Source organism: Aotus nancymaae, unplaced genomic scaffold, assembly GCF_030222135.1.
Source record: "Aotus nancymaae isolate 86718 unplaced genomic scaffold, 86718_ANA_hifiasm-v0.15.2.pri h1tg000089l, whole genome shotgun sequence".
NCBI classification, from domain to species: Eukaryota; Metazoa; Chordata; class Mammalia; order Primates; family Aotidae; genus Aotus; species Aotus nancymaae.
Window position 1 is genome coordinate 5039810 of NW_026988504.1, and position 17787 is coordinate 5057596.

Consider the following 17787-nt stretch of genomic DNA (forward strand, 5'->3'; position numbering starts at 1 on the left):
GGCGGGGCTCGCGCTGATTGGCCCCAGGGCGGCGGGGCTCGGCCAGCACGCCGGGGTTAAAAGCCGGAGGCGCGAGCCGGGGAGGCTTCCTGCTGGGCGGCTGTAGAGAGTTTTTGGGTCCGTGAACTTCCGGAGACACCATGAGCTGCATTAACCTGCCCACCGTGCTGCCCGGATCCCCCAGCAAGACCCGGGGACAGATCCAGGTGCGGGGGCCGGGCCTGTGCGGGGCTGGGGATGAGGGGATCGTGGTGACGGCCTGTGCCCGGGCATCCGCGCAGGGCGGGCCCCCAAGTGACCTCACTTTCTCTCCTAGGTGATTCTCGGGCCGATGTTCTCTGGAAAAAGGTAACGGCTTCGCGGGGCTGGGGTGGACCTCCTTCCTCTTCCCCGGGGACCCTTGTCCCTTTCTTCCCTTCCGCTACAAGGACCAGCGCAGCCTCCCGCATCTCCCGCCAGGGTTCTCCTCCTCCCCGGGGACCCTTGTCCCTTCCTTCCCTTCCGCTACAAGGACCAGCGCAGCCTCCCACATCTCCTGCCAGGGTTCTCCTCCTCCCCGGGGACCCTTGTCCCTTCCTTCCCTTCCGCTACAAGGACCAGCGCAGCCTCCCACATCTCCCGCCAGGGTTCTCCTCCTCCCTGGAATTCGGCCCAAGAGGAAGCCTCCGCCCCCTTCTGTCCAGGTCAAGCCCCTCCTCCCATAGGGACGCTGCTCCCTCCTGGAGCTGGTCACAGCCGATCACAGCCGATCATAGCTTAGCCCTCTTCCCTGTCAAGTCCTCTGGGAAGGGGGCAACCCCTTGTGCCCACTGTAGGCCAGGCCTTTATGTACACCCCTCTTCAAAGTGGCTGTTTCCTTATAAGGCCAAGGAAACGCCATGGCTTTCTGCACAGAGGAGTCTAAAGCCAGGGAGCCTCTGCTCTCTTGAGGTGAAAGAACCATTCCCTGATCCAGCTAGTGAGACTCCTGGGTAAACTACCCACCCACCACCATCCCTTTTGTTTTGTTTTTGTAGAGGTGGGATCTTGCTGTGTTGCCCAGGCTGGTCTGGTCTCAAACAATTCTCTCACCTCAGCCTCCCAAGTAGCTGGGACTACAGGCGTGCACCACCCCACCCAGCTAATTTTATTTTATTTTTGTAGAGCTGGGGTCTTGCTCTGTTGCCCAGCTGGTCTTGAATTCCTGGTCTCAAGCGATCCTCCTTCTTCAGCCTCCCAAAGTGCTGGAATTACAGACGTTAGCCACCATGCCCTGTCCAAACATTCTTATGTGGCCCTGGGGATCACTTCAGTTCAAACCCCTGGCTCTGGAAGATGAGACTCAGGGTTGGACTTTTTTTTTTTTTTTTCAGATGGAATCTTGCTCTGTCTCCCAGGCTGGAGCGCAGTGGCACGATCTCGGCTCGCTGCCACCTCAGCCTCCCCAGTTCAAACAATTCTCTTGCCTCAGCCTCCTGAGTAGCTGAGATTACAGGCGTGCAACCACCACACCTGGCTAATTTTTGTATTTTTAGTGGAGATGGAGTTTCATCATGTTGGTCAGGCTGGTCTTGAACTCCTAACCTCGTGATCCGCCCGCCTCGGCCTCCCAAAGTGCTGGGATTACAGGCGTGAGCCACCTCGCCCAGCCAGGGTTGGACTTCTGGGACCCAGAAGCAAGTGATTTTGACACAGCACACAAAAGCTTTTGGAAGCTACTTTCGAAAAGCTCTAGGCTGGGCTCGGTGGCTCAAGCTTGTAATCCCAGCACTTTGGAAGGCTGAGGCAGGTGGATCACTTGAGGTCAGGAGTTTGAGACCAGCCTGGGCAACGTGATGAAACCCTGTCCCTACTGAAAAAAAATACAAAAATTATCTGGGTGTGGTGGCAGGCTCCTGTAATCCCAGCTACTCCGGAGGTTGAGGCGGGAGAATTGCTTGAACCTGGGCGTCAGGGGTTGCAGTTAGCTGAGATCGCGCCACTGCGCTCTAACCTAGGCGACAGAGTGAGACTCTGCCTCAAGAAAAAGAAAGTAAAGCTCTGAATTCTGGGAACAATTCTGGGATGAGCTGCAGGTCCCCTCTACGTGTGGCCTTTACCTCTCTGCCTTCCCCACTACATCCCAGAGAAGCTTGCTCCTCCCACACTTCCTGGGACCACCTGAGTGTCATTCCTGGACACCTTCCCCATAGAGAATTCTGACTTCCAACCCTCTTGGTAGGGATCTTACACCCTGCCTGCTCTGCCCTGCTGTTTCCTGGCTGTGGTGGGCTCAGGCTGCATACCACTAGGGGGCAATGAGGAGCCAGGCTTGTTGGGGAGGGGGTCTCCTCCCACTCCTCCCGCCATGGACCTCACCTCACCCTCCCTCCTCTTGCAGTACAGAGCTGATAAGGCGCGTCCGTCGCTTCCAGATTGCTCAGTACAAGTGCCTGGTGATCAAGTATGCCAAAGACACTCGCTACAGCAGCAGCTTCTGCACACATGACCGGTCAGTCCCTGCCCCTGCAGTCCTGTCCAGTGGAAAATCACAAGGCACAGGACACACTGTTGGAGCTCTTTAGTGGGGATGGTTAATCATTCTGGCCAGGCATTGAATGAACCGATTCAGACCAGCACACGTTCCACCATGCTTGGCAAGCCGGTGCCCACTCTCCATTCCCTGGGCTAGAGCCAGTGGTTCTCATCTGGGGGTGATTTTGCCCCCAGGGTCCATTTGGCAATGTCTGAAGACATTTCTAGTTGTTGCAACTGGAGGGGGGAGGGGATGCCACTGGCCTTTAATGTGTAGAGGTCAGGGACCGCTGCTGCTGAGGGTCCTACAGTGCTGGGATTACAGGCGTGAACCACAGCACCCAGCCTGCTTGTTTGTTTTTGAGACAGGGTGTCTCTATGTCACCCAGGCTGGAGTGCAGTGGCTCAGTCCTAGCTCACTGTTATGTAACCCTAAACCCTTCAGCCTAAGTGATCCTCCCACCTCAGTGCCCTGAGTAGGTGGGACTACGGGTGCATACCACCATGCCCAGCTAATTTTTAGATTTTTGTCAGACGGTGTCTCTCTGTGTTACCCAGCCTGGTCTCGAACTCCTGAGTTAAGGTGATCCTCCCATCTTGGCCTCCCAGAAGTGCTAGGATTACAGGCATGAGCTGCTGTCCCTGGCCAGAATACAGATGTTAAAAATGTATATTTTGTAACACAGTTGATATAAGGACAGGTATAACCTAGGCCCAGTTCTAGTTATTCATTCTTCTGAATTTTAAAAGGAAATATTTGGCTGGCCCCTAAATTATGGGCCTGGTACCTGACGAAGTTGACCTTGTCTGCCCCCAGCTCACTCAACAGTGGGAGAGTTTCTAGTCTCATTGAGCTTTGTATTGGACACTACTAATTTCTAATCCAAAGAATCAAGTGAACTGGCTTTTATAAATAATGGTTTTCCTCTTTGGGGGGGCCGAGCTGGGCGGATCACATAAAGTTAGGCGTTTCAGACCAGCCTGGGCAACATGGTGAAACCCCTTCACTAAGAAAAATATAAAAATTAGCTGGGCATGGTGGCATGTACCTGTAGTCCCAGCTACTCCTGAGGCTGAGGTGGGAGAATTGCTTGAACTCCTTGAGAATTGGGAAGTGGAGATTGCAGCAAGCCGAGATGGTACCACTGCACTCCAGCCCGAGCAACAGAGCAAGACTCTGACTCAAGAAAATTAATTAATTAATTAAATAACTGGTTTTCTGGACAAGGGCCTTTCCCATAGGGTGTGGGAAAATCCCTGCTGGGTGAACACTGATCCTGCTTTGCATGTAGCGGGTGGTTGCGACAGGAGCCGTTCCCTGGCCCCTGCATCCTGGCTCTGGCCTGCCTGGCTTCGCTCACGCTCTGGCTTTCTTTTCCCAGGAACACCATGGAGGCGCTGCCTGCCTGCCTGCTCCGAGACGTGGCCCAGGAGGCCCTGGGAGTGGCTGTCATAGGCATTGACGAGGGGCAGTTTGTAAGTTGGCTTGTCCTGGTGTCACTCTTCCTGCCAGCTCCTGCTCTGTCCTCCATTTTTCCCCACTGGTTTGGAGGTTGTCTGATCTGTTAGTAAAATAACAAGGTTAAAAAGCTACAACTAGTGTTGGAATACTCTCTGAAGGCCCCTTTCTAGTTTCCCTGTCATAGTCATGTAGGTTTCATTTTGCCTTTTTTTTTTGAGATGGAGTTTTGCTCTTGTTGCCCAGGCTGGAGTGCAATGGCGAAATCTCATTTCACCACAACCTCCACCTCCACCTCCCCGATCAAGCGATTCTCCTGCCTCAGCCTCCCAAGTAGCTGTGATTACAGGCATGCACCACCACATCTGGCTAATTTTGTATTTTTAGTAGAGACAGGGTTTCTCCATGTTGGCCAGGCTGGTCTTGAACTCCCAACCTCAGGTGATCCGCCCATCTCAGCCTCCCAAAGTGCTGGGATTACAGGTGTGAGCCAGTGTGCCCAGCCTTTGTGTGTGTGTGTGTGTGTGTGTGTGTGTGTGTGTGTGTGTGTATGTGTGTGTGTGATGGAGTCTTGCTCTGTCACCCAGGCTAGAGTGTAGTGACATGATCTCAACTCACAGCAACCTTCACCTCCTGAGTTCAAGCAATTCTCCTGCCTCAGCCTCCTGAGTGGCTGGGATCACAGGCATGCACTACCACGCCTGGCTGATTTTTGTTTTATTTATTTATTTATGAGACGGGGTTTCACCATGTTGGCTAGGATGGTCTTGATCCCTTGACCTCGTGATCAGCCCTCCTTGGCCTCCCAAAGTGCGGGGATTACAGGCGTGTGAGCCACCGTGCCCAGCCCAATTTTTATATTTTTAATAGATGGGGTTTTACCATGTTGGCCAGGCTGGTCTGTTACTCCCGACCTCAGGTGACCCACCTGCCTTGGCCTCCCAAATTGCTGGGATTACAGGTGTCAGCCACCTCGCCCAGCCTTGATCTTGTTGCTCTGAAAAGTAGTAGTGCTGGTCATTGTGTTTTTGCTTAGGGGAAGGCCACCATCTGTCTAATGGTTGGTTACCTCTGGTCAGGCATTCTGTCTGTTCTCGCTCAGCACAATGTGTCCAGGGGAAGCTTTGTTTTCATGTATCCAGCTTTGTAACTGGTATGCCTTCGTCATCTCTGGGGAAGAAATGAAGCCATTATCACTTCAGGTATTTCTCTCCTCATCCCTCTCTGAGGTGTTCTGGCTTCCATCTTCCAAAGTGTGTTTTGTTTCAGTGACTTTATACCTGCTGCTCTAATTCAGAAGCCTCCATTTTGTTTGACAAGTTACTGTGAGGTTATGTTTAAGTTTATGCTGTTCCTTCCATTATGTTTCCAAAAATCTTTCCTTAGACTTTTCCAGATTTTTCTGTTTCCTCAGAACACATTCTCCGGTTGAGTTTCTGGGTTATTTTCTGTTATCTTAGTTTTCCTTCCTCTACTTTGGAGTTTTTTAAAATTTTTGTTAGTTTATCACAAATGAATGAAACTGAAACTCACTTTCCAAGGGGCTTAGCAGACTTAACCCCTTAGGTACTTTTAGGATTGCCTCTAAGTATACAGTGTGGTGGTTTGATATAAACACAATAGGAATTGATTTCTTGCTCACAGACCCCTACGTGGTTCCAGCTGATGGGGAGGCTGCCCACGAGGTGGCTTAGTTCGCCCTGGCTGGCTGCATACATACGTGGAAGGGGAGAGGCATGGCGGAGCCCCTGGGTGTGAGGTTTTCATGGGCCAGGCTAGAAGTTGCAAATGTCACCTGTGCTGATCTTTCAAAGACTAGAATCTGGGCACAGGGCACAGGGTCACCTATACGTTTAGTCTAGTACACCTAGTCTAGTTTTTTTTTTTTGAAACAGAGTCTTGCCTTGTGGCCCAGGCTGGAGTGCAGTGGCACGATCTCAGCTCACTGCAACCTCTGCCTCCCAGGTTCAGGTGATTCTCCCACCTCAGCCTCCCAAGTAGCTGGGATCACAGACGCCTGCCACTACGCCCAGCTATTTTTTTGTATTTTTAGTAGAGATGGGGTTTCGCTATGTTGGCCAGCCTGGTCTCAAACTCCTGACCTCAGGTGATCCGCCTGCCTCAGCCTCCCAAAAGTGCTAGGATTACAGGCGGGAGCCACCGCACCCGGCCACACTTAGTCTATTTTTATACCCTTGACTGTATACTTAGTCTAGTTCTATACCCTGGAGGAAGAATAAATGAGTTTGTTTGGTGAGTGGTTTGAGATCTCTACCCACCCTGCCTCCCAGCACAGAGCCAGGCTGCTCTGGCTGGAAAACCCTACCCGGACATCACAGGGCCTGTTCCCCCGGCTGGGCAGTCCTGCCTTCCTCGTTCTGCTCTTGCCCAACATTCTCTATGAGTCACAGCCCCAAATTCCATTCCCATGGGGAGGCTGACGGGTCCCTTACCCTGTGGAGTTGGACTCCAAGCTGTTGGTGTCCGCTGTGGGTTCCAGACCACCCGGTAGCTGGCATCTGCTCCCCGCTTGGGTGTGCCCATTCCATTTCTGACCTTCAGAGGTGCGCTTCTGGGCACTCCCGTGCCTCTGCATCCACGGAGATATTGCTGCCGTGTGGTTGGGACAGTCCAGGCTAGAAGGTGGGCCCAGGCTGGGAACAGTTTGCTCCCAAACTGTGGCCTTGGAATGCATCCAGGGATTCTTCATCAGCTTTGGGGGCATGGCCCTCTCAGAACAAGGAAGAACAAGGAAGCTTCAGCTTTGGCGAGGCTCTCCCTGCCTTCAGACCTGCCGCTGTGAGTTGCTCAAGAGCTCTGTTCTCCTGGCTCTGCATAAACCTTGTTGACAGATGCTGACCTAGACCCCCCAGGCAGAAACCTTTCCCTTCTCCTTCCTCCTTCCTTAACATCCAGGTGCCCCAAGTCAGGAGCCAGTGTATTAAGTCCTGTCCCCTGTTCCAGCCTGAGGGAGGGATTTCTCAGTCTACTTCCTCCCTGGCCCGCAAGTAAAACTTCAGTTCATTCAGACACCCCTATCCAGATATCAGCCTTATGCAATTCTGCTCTGACCTCTGTGTACCCTTGTTCCCTTCTAGAAGTTTAGCATCTTCCCATTGCAAGCATTTCTAGATTGAGGAGAGGGCTTCCTAGCATGGGGTCCCACAGAAGGACTGTCCTTCCCTCCTTCATTATCTACATGGACAGTGGGAAGAAGCCCAGCCTGACCTGCCTTGTTCCTGTTTTCTGGGTCAGCAGGGAAAGCCTTTCACAGAGTAGCCACCATGCCATCCTGAGGAAGGCCCTGGGTCAGAGGCTTCTGTGCTTCTTTGTATGCCGGGTGAGGCACAGAGGTGCTCACACTGCTTTGTAGAAATCGTTGGCATCCAAGAGAGAGTCATGTGGAGACCCCAAAGCCACTAGCTGCGGGTGCTATGCTTCAGATGCTGGTGGTGGGTGAGCACCCTGGCCCCAGCACCTCCCCCACGTGTTCATCAACAGCTGCACAGTGTCTGGCGGGCCTGCAGGGTTGCTTGGCAATAGTGGAAGCTCTGATTTTTTAAACTTTCTTTCTGGCTGGGCATGGTGGCTCACGCCTATAATCCCAGTGTTTTGGAAGGCCAAGGCTGGCGGATCACTTGAGGTCAGGAGTTTGAGACCAGCCAGGCCAACATAGTGAAATCCTGTCTCTACTGAAAATACAAAAATTAGCCGGGTGTGGTGGCACGCACCTGTTATTCTAGCTACTTTGGAGGCTGAGGCAGAATCATCGCTTGAACCCGGGAGGCAGAGGTGGTGGTGAGCCAAGATCATGCCACTGCACTCCAGCCTGGGTGACAGAGTGAGAGAGTGTCTCAAAAAAAAAAGACAAAACTTTTTTTGTTTTCTGTTCTACACAAGTAATACAGCTGAGTATTCCTTATCTTAAATGCCTAGGACCAGAAGTGTTTGGATTTCTGACTTTCTCAGATTTTGGAATATTTGCATATATATAATATAATTAGACCTTGGGAATGAGTCCCAACTGTAAACACAAGATCCGTTTATGTTTTATAGACACCTTATTCACATAGCCTGGGAGTGATTTTATATGCTATTTGGTAATTTGGGCATGAGCCAGAGTTTTGACTGTGACCTGTCCCATAAGGTCAGGTGTGAAATTTTCCACTTGTGGTGTGCACTCAAAAAGTTTCAGGTTTTGGAGCCTTTTGGATTAGAGACTTCCTAAGTTTAATCTGGAAAAAGTTAGAGTCTGGCACAGTGGCTCACGCCTGTTATGCCAGCACTTTGGGAGGCCGAGGCACGCAAATCGCTTGAGACTAGGAATTTGAGACCGGCCCAGGCAATATGGTGAAACCCTGCCTCTACCAAAAATACAAAAATTAGCCAGATGTGGTGGCACATACCTGTAGTCGCAACTAGTTGGGAGGCTGAGGTGGGAGCACGAGCTGAGCCCTGTAGGTCCAGGCTGTGAGTCATGATTGAGCCACTGCCCTCCAGCCCGGGCAGTGGGGAGCGAGACTGGGAGCTGCATTTTCATGACAGGTGATGAGTCCTCAGAGGAAAAGAGGGAACACGTGCACGGCGGGGCAGGGCCGGCATGCTGGTCTCTGGGTTTCCTTTCTAGAGGCCCCTGCAGTCTGCTGCTGAGCGCAGTCGGTCACATCGGGCTTTGCCTGGATCCCACTGGAATTTTCCCGGCTATCCCCTAGTCCTCGCCTTTCTAAGCCCTCACGTCTTAATAACCTCAAACCTCGGTACCTGGGCTGAGGAAAGCCTGAGGGGCCCGGGAGAGAGACCTGCGCCCAAGGACAGGAACATCCCTGCTTCAGCCAACCCAAAGGCCATTCTGGACACGTGAACTCAACCAGCTAAAAGCAATATGACTGATTGATGAGAATCACCAAAGCACTTGAGTTTCAGCTTCTCCCTGGGCCAAAGTGAAATTTGATGTAGGCAGTAAATGTGCTCTGTGCCGGCCCTGTATTTAGAAGGCTGTGCTGTGTCTTCCTGCTCTGTAAATGGCCAGTAGGACCCCCACCCCTTCTCAAGGCACATTACCTGTTTAAAAGGCGGGGGCAGGAGCACGAAACGCCCAGCTACTCACTGAAGTGCGTGCGTATAACTTAGTGCCTTCTGTCCTCACACAACAGGACCTTTCTTGCTGTCTCTTAGTGAAGAGGAAACAGGTTCAGAGACGTTAACTCACTGCCAAGGTCACACAGATTCCGAGCAGCGTCCGAGCCCCAGGCAGCAGGTGTCTGGCCCCAGCCTCTGGCTGCTGCAGTGTTAAACAGCACAGCGGGTGTGGAAGTCTGATGCTGAGTCCTGGGTGCCTGGACTTGGAGCAGAAGCTGGCTGCAGGGGGAAGGGGCTGGGCAGTAGTGGATGTGCCTGTCGTCTGCTGGGAGGGCACACAGATGGACAGCCTCATGGAAGAGTTAGAGTTGCTCTAGGCTGAATGGCAGGAGTTGTCAGATCTGGCAGCATCTCCACTGGGGCTTCAGGGAGCTGCTGCTGGGGTGGAAGCTCTCACGCTCTTTCTCCACCTGCCCTTTCCAGTTCCCTGACATCGTAGAGTTCTGTGAGGCCATGGCCAATGCTGGGAAGACGGTAATTGTGGCTGCACTGGACGGGACCTTCCAGAGGAAGGTAAGGTGTCTGATCCAGGTCTGAAGCTTGGATCTAGGAGGGAGGGGGCTTCTGGGTGGGCACAGGACAGCGCAGAGAGACACCAGCCCTGGGTGGCCAGGGCCCAGCCACTGCAGGGGCACGGCCAAGCTGCTCAGACCAGGCCTTGCCTGAGCCTAGGGACTCCCTAGTCTGTGCAGACCAGGTGCCATCTGTTGCAGCAGGTGGTTTGAATTGGCAAAGGGACAGAGCCGGGCATGGTGCTCTGGGGGTTGAGAGGAGGACTAAGGTCAGAGCAAACTTTCCTGGCTTCAGTGCTTGTGAATCAAAGGGTTTAAAAGAAAACCCTGCCTGGTGAGGTAGCTGAGTGCCCACTGTCTTTCCATGGGAGTGCAGGCATTCGGGACCATCCTGAACCTGGTGCCGCTGGCCGAGAGCGTGGTGAAGCTGACCGCGGTATGCATGGAGTGCTTCCGGGAAGCCGCCTACACCAAGAGGCTTGGCACCGAGAAGGAGGTAGCTCCACCTGTCTTCCCTGCGGGCGGCGGGGTGGGGGCGTGGCTCTGTCTCCTTCCTGTCCCGGCCCTTCACCCATCCCCTGTCCCTGCGGCTAGGTCGAAGTGATTGGGGGAGCAGACAAGTATCACTCTGTGTGTCGCCTCTGCTACTTCAAGAAGGCCTCAGGCCAGGCTGCCGGGCTGGACAACAAAGAGAACTGCCCCGTGCCAGGAAAGCCAGGGGAGGCCGCGGCTGCCAGGAAGCTCTTTGCCCCGCAGCAGATTCTGCAATTTAGCTCCACCAACTGAGGGGCCTGGAAGGGCTGCCCACTCTCTTCCAGCCGCTGCCGCCTAGCGGACACTGCTCTCCACGCAGGAGGGTGACCACACCTCGGCCTTCGGGAAGTCTCCTTTGTGCGGCTGCCCCACCTGCCACGTGCCTTCTCCTCTCCTGCCCACCGGCCTGCTTAGCTTCCCTCTCGGCTGCTGGGACGGTCGCCCAGGCTGGAGCTGGCCCTGCCTGGTGACCTGGCATCTGGCACACTCCCCCTGCTTGGGGTGAGGGACAGCCACACGCTGTTGACATCAGCCTGCTTCTTCCCCTCTGTGGCTTTCACTGCTGAGTTTCTGTTCTCCCTGGGAAGCCTGCGCCAGCATCTTTAAGCCTTGGGCCACAGAGGCTTAGGCCCCTCTGCCTGGGATGGGCTCCTGCCCTCCCTGAGGATGGCCTGGACTCATGCCCTCTTGCTTCCTTTTGGGCTCAAAGCCCTTCCTACCTCTGGTGATGGTTTCCACAGGAACGACAGCATCTTTCACATGGGTGGCACCAGCCTTGCTGGGACTTGGATCGTAGGTGCTTGTCTCTTCATGGGGAGAGGGCAGGGTCAACGTCTCTGCTGTCGTGTATGAAATTAATTTAAAATTCACTGGTTGGTGGACGCTCATTTCTCTTTAAGCTGGGTTTCCCCGGGTCTCATGACAGCACCAACTTGATGTGGGCGGGGATTTTCTTCCAGATCTTTTTGTTTTGAGATGATAGGTTCTCTGTCACCCAGGCTGGAGTGCAGTGGTGCAGTCTTGGCTCACTGCAGCCTCTGCTTTCCCACTTCAAGTGATGCTCCCCGCTCAGCCTCCCGAGTAGGCAGGATTACAGGTGTGTGCCACCACACCTGGCGAATTTTTGTATTTTTAGTAGAGACAGGGTTTCACCACGTTGACCAGGCTGGTCTTGAACTTCTGATCTCAAGTGATCTGCCTGTCTCGGCCTCCCAAAGCGCTGGGATTACAGGCGTGAGGCACCGGGCCTGGCCCCCAGATCTTTTTGTAGTAATACTGATCTCGTAACCATATCCAGTTAACTGAGAAATGATCATGGGATGTGTCCTAAGGGGAACATCATCTGCCTTCCTGTCTGGGCCAGTGTCAGGACAAAAATGGGTGCACAGGGGAGCCCAGGGCCCAGCTGGAAGGATGAGGCACATACCTGCCCGCTGGGGCTTCGAGGTCAGTTTTTGTTTGTGAAACACACTGGGTAGTTCAGGAATCAAGACACCTCTCAGCTGTGCCGCAGAGATGGGCTGTTGGCAGCTCACTTGGGGCTCAGGCATTGCTGGGGTGGGGTGTGCCCTGGGCAGGCAGGGTCACCGCTGCCAGGGCCTCCCCAGCCTCCCTCTCCCCTTTGCTAGTGATGTGTCCCAAGCCAAAGCCACTGGGTGAGGTTGGGAGCAGCACCCTGTTACTTTGTACTGGGGATTTTTAAACATTCGGGACTTGCCATTGACAACTCTGTCATTGCTCAAAAGAGGAAGCCAGGAGTTGCTTTAGGGCCCTGACCTCTTCCAGAGATGGGCCTTATCTCTGAGGGGCGGGCTGGACGGCCAAGCCCACTCCCTGCTGTGTCCCAGGAAGGGTCCAGAGGTGCTGAGCCCTGGAGGAAGGCAGAAATGTGGCTTACCCATGGTACCCCTCATTCAGTGCTAAGAAAGGGCTGAGAGGGAAGGGGCATTCAGTGGGCAACTCCCAGGTACCCCCACCCCAACACTGGGAAGGGAGCAGCAGGACCCTGGCACCGCAGGCCAGAAAAATCATCTTGTAAACAAGATGAGCACAGTTGCTATTTTAAGATCTGGATGAAAGGCCTGTGTGGAATGCGACCCCAGATGGAAAGGGGTCCAGCCAGGCACGCTGGAGGGGGTGCACTGCCACTGCCTTGTGTAAAATACAAGTTTCATAAAGCCAGCCCCTAAGGATTTACCCAGAGTGGAGTCTCTTCCTCCGACCCCTAGGCTCTAGCTCAACCAATGGCAATGGAGACTGAATGAGAAAACATTTATTCCTTCTCCAAACAGCATCCCAGGGCCGGGCATCGCCCCCAAGGCTTTATAATACATTCGGCACAGAGTGGGAGTCATGGGGCATGGGACACCCCTGCCCTCCCCGTGCTTCCTAAGTAACAACTGCAGAATATTTACATAAAGCTGGGTGTTGTCAGGCAAAGCCCTTCCCTGCTGCCAGGGTGGGAGCAAGGAGGAAGTGCTGTGGGCACCAGCCCTGCCCCCACACCATGGGGGGCAGCCCAGAGGCCACTGGCCCAGGGTGGTGGCCCCCAGATCACACAGCAGTGGGCATAGTGGGAGCAAACCTGAGTGAGGACGCAGGAGCCTGGTCCAGCCCCGATGCACAGGGTAGGTGTAAGGCCCCCCAAGAGTCTTTGGCAGAGAACACAGATAACAGTGGCTCCCACAGCCTGACCCGGGCTGGGGGAAAGCTGAGGCACTGGTCAGTAGCATGTGGGTGCCTGCTGGCTTCTAGCCACTCCAGGCGGGGCTGGGGTCATTAAAAGCAAGGAGAAACACAGCTAAAAACCCTTTCCTAAAAGTGCCCTGGAGGAGTGAGTGACTGACTGAAGCCCTGGGCACAGGCACTTGGGGTGTGGCTCTGCCAGCCCCCCAGGCAGGGAGGTTCCTTAGCTGTGTGTCAGCTGCACAAGACGTGACAGGCAAAGGAGAGGGGCTGGCAGCTCCAGGAGGCTCTTGGGAAAGTTCAGGGCAGAGGGGAGGGCCCTCTCTGCCCCACTTCCCACCCAGGCCACCTCAGTACACAGGGGGCGGCTGGTAGCCCTCGGTGCTCTCCACATTCTGGGTGAAGGGTGGCTGTTGGTAGTTGTCCACAGATGCACTTGGGTAGGAGGCATAGGCAGTGCTGGGGTCTGGGGTGGGGTCGACGTAGTTCTGGATGAAGTCATCTACACCAGCCTTGTAGCGCTGGTAGGCCAGGAAGGCCAGTGCACCCTGCGGGGGGAGCACACAGGTACAGGTGGGTAGGCGACCCCACCTTCCACCACCCTTTACCCAAGACCCCAAGAACCGGCCCCTGGCCCACCTACCCAGGAGAAGATGGAAAAGAAGCTGAAGGTGATGGCCGCCCTCGCGGAGCCAGCCCCCACCAGCACGTCCGCCGGGTTGGTGACCGCCCACTGGTTGGTGAGGAAGCAGAAGCCAACAAACCACAGGAAGGTCCAGAGAGCTGTGGGGTGGGGGACGGGTGGGCGTCAGTTCCACGGAAGGGGAGGGGCTTTCCAGGACTCTGGGAGGGGACATGGGCAGGTAGGGCAGGGCCTAGGCAGGAACCTCCGGGGAGCCTCCACAACGTGGAGGGGAGGACTTGGAAGCCCAGCTGGGATCCACCTCCAAAGCCCACCTGTACTGGGGCCTCAGCACAGTGGGTCCCAGCAGACAGCCCAGGGGACAAACGGGGAAGAGGCAAAGCCCATCTGTTTGGGTGTGCTGGGGCTCCACTCAGCTTCTAGCTACTCCAGGCAGGGTTGGTGCTATTCAAGCAAGGAGAAACACTAGCTGAAAATCCTTTCCTAAAAATGCCCTGGAGGAGTAAGCCGCTCCCTGCCCCTCCCAGAGAGGCTGAGCCCCCCCCCCACCCCATCCAGGGAGCCCTAGAGTTAATGCCTCCCCCTCCTAGTCACCTCCCAAGATCAGATGGAGGTGCTACAGGCAGATACCTGAGAAAAGCAGGTCACCAATGACCAGGTACTTGCGGTCAGTGGCGCTGCTGATCTGGGGGAAATACGCATCGACCACCAAGAAGAAGGCCGAGGCCAGGAAGGCCAGCACCCCGATGGCACTGCCGTAGCGGCAGGCATCCTCGTTGTGGTTAAACACACAGTACATCTGCTTAGAGTCATGGGTGTTGCTGTAGCCCTCGCCATAGATGCAGGAGAACACGATCAAGGCGAAGACCTGCGGGAGGGGAGGATCCGTTAGGGCTGGGGGCACACACGGCGGGGACCCTGATGGGGTGTTCAGACGCTGGCCTCTCCCACCACTGCTGTCCCCTTTTGGTTTTTTTGAGATGGAGTCTCCCTCTTGTTGGCCATGCTGGAGTGCAATGGTGTGATTTTGGCTCACTGCAATCTCCACCTCCTGGGTTCAAGCAGTTCTGCCTCAGCCTCCCAAGTAGCTGGGATTATAGATGCCCACCACCATGCCTGCTTTTTTTTTTTTTTGAGATGGAGTTTCACTTTTGTTGCACAGTTTGGAATGCAATGGCATGATCTCGGCTCACTGCAACCTCTGTCTCCCAGGTTCAAGTGATACTCCTGCCTCAGCCTCCCAAGTAGCTGGGAGTACAGCCATGTGCCACCATACCCAGCTAATTTTGTATTTTTGGTAAAGACGGGGTTTCACCATGTTGGTCAGGCTGGTCTTGAACTCCCAACCTTGGGTGATCTGCCTGCCTCGGCCTCCCAAAGTGCTGGGATTACAGGTGTGAACCACTGTGCCCAGCCATAATTTTTGTATTTTTGGTAGAGACGGGGTTTCACCATGTTGGCCAGACTGGTCTTGAACTCTTGACCTCAGGTGATCTGCCCGCCTCGGCCTCCCAAAGTGTCGGAAATACAGACGTGAGCCACCTCACCCGGCCTGCTGTCCCCTTTTGGAGGCTGGCATCTCAGCCCCTCCGTACTTGTGGAGGTGAGCTGATGAGTAAAGTGTTTCCTGGTGCACCCAGAGATCAGACTCTCCAGGCACCAGGGGCCTGTCCCTGGAAATCCTGGATGGGGGAGGGGTGGGGAATGGGCAGGGACCTAGACAGGGGCAGCTCCTGCTCCAGCCACCTCCCTACAGGACTCATCCTGCTTAGGTACCTGAATGGATGAAGAGCAGTCTTTCCACCCTTAGCCCAACCTCACTTTGAAAGAGGTTTAAACAAGACAGGCTACCAAGCCACAGAGTCTCAGCCAGGCCCCGACACCTTCGGCCCAAGTCACTTCTACAGCGCCCAGCCTCTGCCGGAACACCCTGGTGAAGGTGGGGAGGCCCTCTTGGGAAGGCCATGACGGTGCCCCGTGTCTACACCTCCTGGAACCCTCTCTAATCCCTCCCTGGTTCAGCCCGGACAGCTGTCTCCACACAAGGACTTCCAGTCTCTGTGGCACCCTTTGAGACAGCCCAGTCTGTCTCCCATCCCACAGAGGGTCCTGTGTGCACAGGGCACTCCAACGGGCCTGACTCAGGCCTGTGGATACAGCTCTGAACTCAGACCCCTGGAGAACCCAGGGTGAGTGTAGAGGGCTCCAGCCTCTTGGGAAGAGCCCCATGCCACCTCCCTAGACTTCAAGGGCACTACCCATGCCTGCTCCACCTCAGCAGGTGTGGGACAGGTCTGTGGGCATCAGGCTCCCTCTGGGATGGCCCCAGGCCTCTCCCCTGCCAGTCCTCCCAGGGAACTCTCCATAGGGCTCTGGAGCTGGCAGTCACAGGCCCCGCCCCCAGCTGGAGTCGAAGCCGGACCTCCGGGATGCTGGGAGCAGGGCGCCCATCCAGAACTCCTGGCACTGCCATCCCGACCCACTGGGCACCTGATTCTTGGGCACAGCCCAGGACAGAGGCGGTCAGACCCCACAGCCTGGCTAGGAGGGTGTGTGGGCGCCCTGGGAGGCCTCAGAAGCTCCAGTCCCAGGCATGGTCTGGGTACAGCAGGCCCGTCTCTGTCTGCCCCTCACGACACCTCCAGCTTTCAGCGCTGGCTATCCAAAACAGGCCCCCCAAAACCTGGTTTTGGAGGTATTTCCCAGCTTATAAGGAGGGGGTACGTCTTGGGGTCCCTCAACTTCGGGTGGGAAGCGGAAGCTGACTGCTCTGAGTGCGAAGGAGACCCCGTTTCAGGGCGTGGGGTCACCCCCTGCCCCCTCCCTCACCCACGTGGCTTCGGAAAGCCCCATGCTGGTGAACTCCCCAAGCTGGGAGTCGGGGCGTGCGGGCCACCTGTCCGGGAGCTGCCCCCAAGCTCCTCCCACTGCCAGCGGGGCAAGGGCCCGCTCCCTGCGGAGCCTCGGGACACCCCGCGTCGGGGCGCGGGGCTGGGGGTGGGGAGAGTGGCGGGCCCCAGGACCCGGAGGGGACAGCAGGACCGACTGTGGAGGGAGAGAAGGCGGGGCTCGGGACGCTGGACGCCGGCCCCGCTCGCCGCCAGGCCCGGGAGGCGGCCGCCGCCACCTGTCGCGCTCGTGGGCTCGGGGCCCCGCCGGGCCTGGCGGCGGGTGGGGGGTCCCTGGGGCGCCCCGGCCCTCTCTCCCCGGGCTTACCAGGCACACGGCGCGCGTCACCACCTGCGGCTGCGTCAGGAAGCGCCGCAGGTCGAAGGAGCCGCCCGCCTTGGCCGCGCCGTAGGCCCCGCTCTCCATGTCGCCGTCGCCGCTACCGCCGCCGCCGCGGAACGCCGAGAAACCTGCCCGGCGCCCCGCCCCGCCCCGCCCGCCGGGGGCGTGGCCAGGCGCCGCCAGGGACCGAGGGCAAAGTGCGGCCCTCACGAGCAACGAGCGGGCCTGGGACTGCGCTTCTAGCGGCCGGGAGGGGCTCTGGCCGAGGAGCACCTGTGTTCACCCCACCTCCGGGTCGGGAGTTTCCTCCCCCGGCTACGCCGGCCGCAGCACAACCAGAAAGAGTCCCCCAGGAAGAGGGACGGACGGAGGACCGCTCACCCTCTTTGTCCCTGCCCTCCCGCCACCTCCTCCAGGAAGCCCACCTCCTCCCAAGAACCCACGCAGGCTCATAAGCACCCCCTCCCCCATCCCACTGAAAAACCCAGGCCACACCCTGGAGACCCCTCCCTGCCTGGCCTGCCACTCTTTCCTCCTCTCTGGGGCTAAACATATGGTGGGGTCAAAGACCCCGTCCCCATTCTTCCTGGTCTGGGCGGAGCCCCAAGGCTGTGAAGGGCCGTGCGGCTTCACACTTAAGATGGTGTGCAAGGCCGGGCGCCCTGGCTCACGCCTGTATTCGCAGCACTTTGGGAGGCTGAGGCGGGTGGATCACCTGAGGTCAGGAGTTCGAGACTGGGTAACATGGCGAAACCCTGTCTCTACTGAAAATACAAAAAAAAATTAGCTGGGCGTGGTGGCGCATGTCTGTAACCCCAGAGTAGCTGGGATTACAGACAGGTGATACGGCCTGCGCGACAGAAGAGACTTTGTCTCAAAAAACAAACACAAAAGTTAGCGGGCATGGTGGCAGCTACTAGTAGTCCCATCTACTCCAGAGGCTGAGGTGGCAGAATCGCCTGAGCCCAGGAGGCAGAGGTTGCACCCACTGCACTCCAGCATGGGTGACAGAGTTAGACCCCGTATCAAAAAAAATGGCGGCGTGCAAACCGAAAGGAGGTTTTCAGGGCGACAGGCCGGGAGCAAAGTTT

At 56.2% G+C, this 17787-nt stretch overlaps 2 protein-coding genes across 2 annotated transcripts; one reads left to right on the top strand and one right to left on the bottom strand.

Annotated features, from left to right (window-relative positions):
• Positions 1-63: 63 nt before the first annotated feature.
• On the top strand, positions 64-11024 carry TK1 (thymidine kinase 1). Its single transcript, XM_012453595.2, has 7 exons — positions 64-206; positions 317-348; positions 2360-2470; positions 3876-3969; positions 9515-9604; positions 9980-10099; positions 10198-11024. The coding sequence occupies exons 1-7, from the start codon at positions 141-143 to the stop codon at positions 10387-10389; spliced, it is 705 nt and encodes a 234-aa protein (XP_012309018.1). The 5' UTR covers positions 64-140; the 3' UTR covers positions 10390-11024.
• A 1370-nt stretch (positions 11025-12394) lies between these two features.
• Positions 12395-16816, bottom strand: SYNGR2 (synaptogyrin 2). Its single transcript, XM_012453596.3, has 4 exons — positions 16682-16816; positions 14096-14333; positions 13466-13605; positions 12395-13370 (listed from the first exon to the last, which is right to left on the bottom strand). The coding sequence occupies exons 1-4, from the start codon at positions 16778-16780 to the stop codon at positions 13173-13175; spliced, it is 675 nt and encodes a 224-aa protein (XP_012309019.1). The 5' UTR covers positions 16781-16816; the 3' UTR covers positions 12395-13172.
• Positions 16817-17787: the final 971 nt, after the last annotated feature.